The sequence below is a fragment of the Triticum aestivum genome, chromosome 7A (genome assembly GCF_018294505.1).
Source record: "Triticum aestivum cultivar Chinese Spring chromosome 7A, IWGSC CS RefSeq v2.1, whole genome shotgun sequence".
Taxonomy (NCBI): Eukaryota; Viridiplantae; Streptophyta; class Magnoliopsida; order Poales; family Poaceae; genus Triticum; species Triticum aestivum.
The window spans coordinates 184635669-184642510 of record NC_057812.1 but is presented as its reverse complement, the minus strand read 5'-3'; the positions used below and the strand labels follow the sequence as shown (position 1 = coordinate 184642510).

Here is a 6842-nt window from a genome sequence, read left to right as displayed (position 1 = left end):
TCATCTTCAAAATCCTGTGTTGCCACTGATTTGCTTGTCATTATGTTGTACCTTTGTTGCCTTGTGTTTAATGTACCATTTCAGTTTCAAGATGACCTGTCTACACGTCATGAGAAAAGAAAGGAAAAAAACTATGTACATTTATAGCCCTCACCACCAACGGTTATAATCACATTTACACATGATTTATCGTTTTCCTCTGATTAATAGTCTCATACATGAGTACATTATCTGTTAAAGGTGATGTCTTTGCCAGAACCTCTCAACAAAATGGACACTTGTCCGTTTGATCGGAAACACAAAGCACAGCTAAGCCGGCACCTATACCTATCTCAGCCTATTTAACACACTGAAACAAGTCGATCAGAAGCACAACACTTACAACTCAACCAGCAAAGCCCTAAAGGCAAGTGCGACTACTTGCATTGCACCTTGGCTTGCTCTAGCCATGGAGAACGCCGACGTCCCCAACGGAGCAGCGGCGCCGACGCCTACCCAGGCGACCCCGGCGGTGAGGGAGCAGGACCGGCTGATGCCCATCGCGAACGTGATCCGCATCATGCGTCGCGCGCTCCCTGCCCATGCCAAGATCTCCGACGACGCCAAGGAAGCCATCCAGGAGTGTGTGTCGGAGTTCATCAGCTTCGTCACCGGCGAGGCCAACGAGCGGTGCCACATGGAGCATCGCAAGACCGTCAACGCCGAAGATATCTTGTGGGCCCTAAACCGCCTCGGTTTCGACGACTACATCGTGCCCCTCAGTGTGTTTCTGCACCGCATGCGCGACCCCAATGCGGCGACAGGTGGTGCCACCGCAGGCGACAGGCGCACCGTGATGAGTGCACCTTCCCGCGCGGCCCCGCCCATGCGCCACGCCGTGCCGCTGCAGGCTCAGATACAGCGTCCAGTGTACGCGCCTCCGGCTCAAGTGCAGGTTCAGAATCAGATGCAGCGGCCAGTTTATGCGCCCCTAGCTCCGATGCCGGTTCAGAATCATGTGAAGTGGCCCATGTACACTCCCCCAGCTCCGGTGCAGGTTCAGATGCAGCGGGGCGTCTACGCGCCCCGGGCTCCAGTGCAGGGTTACACTGTCGGGATAACGCCCGTGCGGCCCAACGTCGGCGGCCAGTGCCATGTGTTCGGCGGAGAACAGGTCGTGGCCCAACAATACTACGGGTACGGGTACGGGGAAGGTGCGTACGGTGCGGGTAGCAGCAAAGGAGGAGCCTGTGCCGACGAGGGGAGCTCGTCCAACGGCGTGCCGGTGCCGGGGGAAGGCACGGGAGAGCCGGAGCCAGAGCCAGCAGCAGAAGGATCGCAGGACAAGCCCGTTCAATCTGGTTAGTCGCGTGGGCAGCGCTCGTTAGCTTCTGTGTCCTGCGTACTGTAATAATTTGCCGTGTTGATCCGGCCGTGGTTTATGTGTGCGTACTTCTTACCTAATGTGGGCTTGTCCTCTAGTAATTCATGTACTCTTTGTTGTTGAAGTTATCGTCGCTTAATTTGGTTTCTCTAACTTTGGCTACTCGCAATTGATGATCCTATGAAAAGCTGCATTTGTTTCCAAAAGATTTTCCGACCTCAGCATCGTTTGTGATGTGTAGAATGCAGTACACAATATTTTGCGTTGCAAATTGTAGCTCCGTATAACGTTACGAATATGTCATGTTCACGGGTCATATGGTCGCTCACGCTCAAACAAAAGTCATACTCTCTGTATCTCTCCATCTACTTCTATCTCTCACTCTCCAGCCACATGTACGTTCATATGTGCGTCAGTTAGCAAAGTGGTCATGAATGAGTTTGGAGCGACATAGGTACTTCAAAGCCTTTGGCCTGTGATGAAATCTTGCATGCGTAGCTGGAAAGGGAACTGCCTGACGTTGTTGTACTGATGGGGTGCACGCCGCCGACTGGCATGGAGCGGTGGAAAGGGCATCGTCGCGCGCTGCATGATCGATAGACTTGCGCGAACTTCCCTCTCAGCAAACCACACGTGCATACACAGGGGAAAAACACATCAACGTGTGCCTTGCAGTGATAGTTGTGCGGCTCGCAAACACTGTGGCTTTGTCTTCGTCGCTCGGGTCGCCCACCGTCGTAGCGCCACTGGGCTCTTGCATCATTCTCCACTCCGCTTGCAGCATCCACTACCCGTGGTCGCAACATCACAACCCTCCACAGACACATCCCGTCGTCGCATGATCCATTGCCCCCCTTCACAACATCGTCATCCTCGCCCATTCAGCCGTTCGTTATCGTACCATTCACCTCTCGGCCTATTAGCATACAAGGCAAGTCACCATAGCAACACCACCCTCACGCCCAGAACACTCATCGATCATCTCTTGCCACTCGCAATAGCCACCACACGGTTGCATCATCATTGTCGCTGATCGTAACATCGACAGTCACCCTCGTATAACGGCCAGCCGCCGCTTGTAGCCCAGCCCGCCACTTGAAGGACACCATATCAGTGCTTACAACTCAGAATAGTGCAACCCGCATCATCACATGACCATCTGCCGACCGTGCAGCTGGTCAGCCTCGCACCAATGCCCTCAGACTATGCAGGAGCCAAGGTTGCCTCGCAATGGACAAGGAAAGTGGTGATCGACGCTGGCAATGCGCGTGCAAGCATGAGACACACACACACGCACATACACAGAAAGAGAGGGAAAGAGACGGAGAGAGAGAGAGAGAGAGTGAGTGGGCGAGTGAGTGAATGAGTGAGTGAGGGAGTGTGTAGGGAGGAGAGGAACCTGACTCTCGACGAGTGTGGGCACGAAGAAGGCGATGATTCGCTCACAAACTGTTGCAGCGGCCATGCGGGTAGGGGTGATGACGTAGCACCGGAAGTAGTGAATAAAGGACACTCCTGGATTGAGTGGGTCAAGGGTTGGCCACTTGTAGAAGTCACAAGCCGCACAAAGAGGGACACGAAGAGAAGGGGAGGGGGAGAGAGAAGAGGGGGTAGTTTATTCGGCGGAGATATGAAGAGGGAGAGAAATTTCCAAAATAGGAGATAAGGTGTGTGTGGTATGGGTGGGGACATGTGATTGTGTGAGCGGCGAGGGAAGCGACCAACGTAAGGATGGATCAGCCACTCAACATTTACCCAAAGAGAAAGCACTCGTAGTTCACTTGACATAATGGTATACAAACTCCGGATGCTAGGTAGTAACTTGTCAAATATACTACAGCGCAACTTATCATGCGTGCACCAAGACCATGTGGAATGTCTCACTCATGTGACACACCTAGCACGAGCATGCATCCACCCTACACGAGTCCAGCACTAAAGACCCTCTAGAACCGGGAGTAGTTCCCTGTTTTCTACTAGTGATCATTAAGTAATATTACCTCTGTACAATTATATAAGACATATTTATAGTTCAAATTTGAACTAAATGTTTTTGCAGTTCAAATTTGAACTGCAAATATGTCTCATACTAGTTTACAGAGGGAATATATTGGGTTCTTTAAAAAAATTGAAGTCCTAATAACCATATAATCAAATTGTGGTAAAGTAGTTTTTCTCTTCTTTTCTTGTTTGCATGGAAATTAAGTAGAAGCTATTAAATTTGTCATTGAGTAGTTCCACAATGTAAATTTGTTGTTAATATCTTGGAGACCACAATAAAGCATGTGAAGATCTTTTTCACAAAAGAATGGGTGCCTTATCATTTGTCCATGCACCTACGCCCATATTTTGTTGAGGCTTCATGGTTTCTGAGATTGCTGATACTCGTTTCCATTTGACTTGGGAGCAATCCAATCATGATTTCAATATCAAAATGTATTGGTCAAAAATGCTAATACGTAAATACCACCATGTCTTGTAGCCACGATCTAATTAAGAAAACAAATTCAAAATAGAGGTATTACGGTAGCTTAGTTGTTTGTTTATTATGCATGGAATGTCATGAAAACAGGTGAAGACCCCGAAGCCCAGAAGACTCAAGTGGAGCCTAGTCGGCCCAGAAGGCTGGCCCAGCCCAACTCACGCTACACTGGGCCGACCTGGACTAAGTGAGTGGGTGTATATGTAGCTCGCAACAGAGAGTGTGGACGCATCAAGAAAGATCAGAACCCTAGACCCGGCCGCCTGTGGCGGATTCCCCTCTCCCACCTCCAGGCTCTCCTCTTGAATCCTCCTTCTTGCTGCCTGAGATTTCTGTATCCACTTGTATCTGAGCTTGGATCTATGTAAGAGAGTGTTAAGCCTGTGACATTTGGTATCAGATTGCCACTCGATCCCCCCCTATTTCCAAATCTGGTACCCCAACGCACCCGCAAACTCGAGGAGGTGATGGCGGAGCTGGATCTGCAGAAGCAGATGACGGCGGCGGCGGAGGAGCGCGGAGCCATTGCCAAGGCGTTGTTGGCGATCCAGAAGTCCTTGGACAAAATCGAGCCGGCTGTCTCCAAGATGGAGCCCCTGCTCGCGTCGATCGAGCCTACGGTCAACGACCTGGCGGATTGGCGGCCCAGCGTCGACCACGCGGTGGGCAAGCTACAGCTCGACATGGGCGAGATCCGCGCCGAGCTCTCCAAAATCGCGTCAAGCCCGCTCCTCATCGGTGCCCCGGCGACCCCAATGAACACTACAGGGCCGCTCCTGGCGGGCGCGCCTCTCTCTCCTTCGGCCCTGGGTGGCGACGGCCACGGGCTAATTAGCCGCGATGCTGCAATGACGACACGGGATCCGGTCCTTGGGGGCACGGTGCCCCCGGCGCCTATCCCGGCCAACAGTGTGTTCCGTACTACCTTTCCTACAGTTCCTCTGTTGGGTCCGAGTGGGGACACCGTTCCGAGTGCCATCCATCATTCTGCGGCATCCAAATTGGATTGTCCAGAGTTCGATGGAGACAACCCTACAGGGTGGCGCATCAAGTGTGAAGCATATTTCAGGGTTTGTTCCATTGAACCACCTGCTTGGGTCGATACTGCCGTGGTGCACTTTATTGGGGCGGCAGCCTTGTGGTTGGAATGGTCCAAATCGCATATTAAGTTTCCATAGTGGGAGTATTTTGTTGCTGCAATGTTAGAGAAATTTGGTAAATCTGAATTTCAACAGATGCTTCGCAAATTCTCTAGATTAAAACCAACTGGTAGTGTCTTAGAGTATGCTGAACAATTCAATGTTGCTATGCATAGTCTCTTAGCTCATCATAGTTCTTGGGATCCTTTGTTCTTTACTACCCAGTTTTTAGATGGTTTGCAAAGTGACATTAAAGTTGCAGTAATGTTACACCGTCCGACTTGGATACTGCTGTGGCTCTTGCTGAATTGCAGGAAGAAGCTATGGAATTATTGCGGGAGGAAAATATGGAAATGACAGGGCAACGCTCGCTGGGCACAATGGCAAAAGGGCACCGGTTCTCCCCGAAGCCAAACCTGTCACTCCCTCCTGTTGGGGCCTCAACCAGCAAAACGGGCACCTCATCGTTGCCCAGTCCAACAGCGACCGAAGGGCGGCGTAACTCAGATGGTGCCAGAAGTGCAACAGCCGTGACTTCCACAGATGACAAGCTGAAGGCACTCAGCCGTGACTTCCACAGATGACCATAGAGCACCTCAAAGGGAGTAGTCTTGAGCGTGGAGTGGTAAGAGGTATTGTACCAAAATTCTGCAAGAGAGAGCCACTCTTTCCAACGCTTTGGACAGTTATGCACAAAACACCTGAGGTAGATCTCCATGCATTGATTGACCCTTTCCGACGTCCCATCTGTCTGCGGGTGCCTTGCTGAGGAGATGTTCAGTGTAGTGTGAGACAAACGGCACAACTCTTTCCAGATTTTACTTGTGAAAATTTGATCACGATCTGACACCAGAGCATCCGGGGGTCCATGGAGCTTAAAGACATAGTCCATATATGCCTTGGCCACGTGCAGCGCCGTGAAGGGGTGTTTGAGTGGTATGAAATGAGCATACCTAGTCAATTTGTCCACAACCACCAGAATCACATCATAGCCATGTGATTTGGGGAGTCCTTCGACAAAGTCTAGAGTCACCATTTGCCAAGCTTGCTCAGGAACAGGCAGCGGTTGGAGGAGTCCAGGGTAGCAGACATGTTCTGGTTTTGCTTGTTTGCAGACCGTGCATTGGTTCACAAACTCTTTGACTGTTTGCTTCAACTTTGGCCAAGCAAAGAGCTTCACAAGTCGATTGTAGGTAGCTTGGACTCCGGAGTGGCCACCCAATGCACTGGCATGGAATTCTTGCAAGAGCATTTGTTGGACCGTAGTGTTGTGTCCAATCCAAACTCGCCCTTTGTATCTGATCAACCCATCTTGGACAGAGAATGGATGCTCGAGAGGGTCCTACTCAACTACGGCTGCCAACAGCCGAGTACATTGTGGGTCATTGTGGCATCCTTCTTTCACTGCCTGTAGCCACATTGGCACACACACAGTTAAAGCCAGAGCTTGATCTGAATGATTCAATCGGCGTGACAGGGCGTCCGCTGCATGATTGGTAGCACCCTTCCGATACTCAATGGTGTATTGGAGATCCAGGAGTTTTGTTAAAGCTTTATGTTGCCACGAGGTAGTGAGGCACTGCTCATCCAAGCACGACAAGCTCCTGTGGTCAGTGCGGATGGTGAAAGCCGACAAGAGCAAGTACGGCATCCAGCGATCGATTGGCATTAGAATGGCCAAGCATTCTTTCTCATAGGTGGATAGAGTTTGCAATTTGGGGCCTAGTGCTTTGCTGAGGAAGGCGATAGGGTGCTACTCCTGCATGAGCACAGCTCCGATACCACAATCTGATGCATCCGTCTCCAGAATAAACGGCTTTGAAAGATCTGGAAGAGCCAAGACCGGGGCTGTGGTCAG

The 6842-nt window shown here is 50.9% G+C and overlaps 1 protein-coding gene across 1 annotated transcript; it reads left to right on the top strand.

The window, feature by feature from the left end:
• The first annotated feature begins 322 nt into the window (after positions 1-322).
• On the top strand, positions 323-1548 carry LOC123153543 (nuclear transcription factor Y subunit B-8-like). The gene has a single exon (XM_044572624.1). It carries the CDS (start codon positions 449-451, stop codon positions 1343-1345), a length of 897 nt encoding a protein of 298 aa, XP_044428559.1. The 5' UTR covers positions 323-448; the 3' UTR covers positions 1346-1548.
• The last annotated feature ends 5294 nt before the right edge of the window (positions 1549-6842 follow it).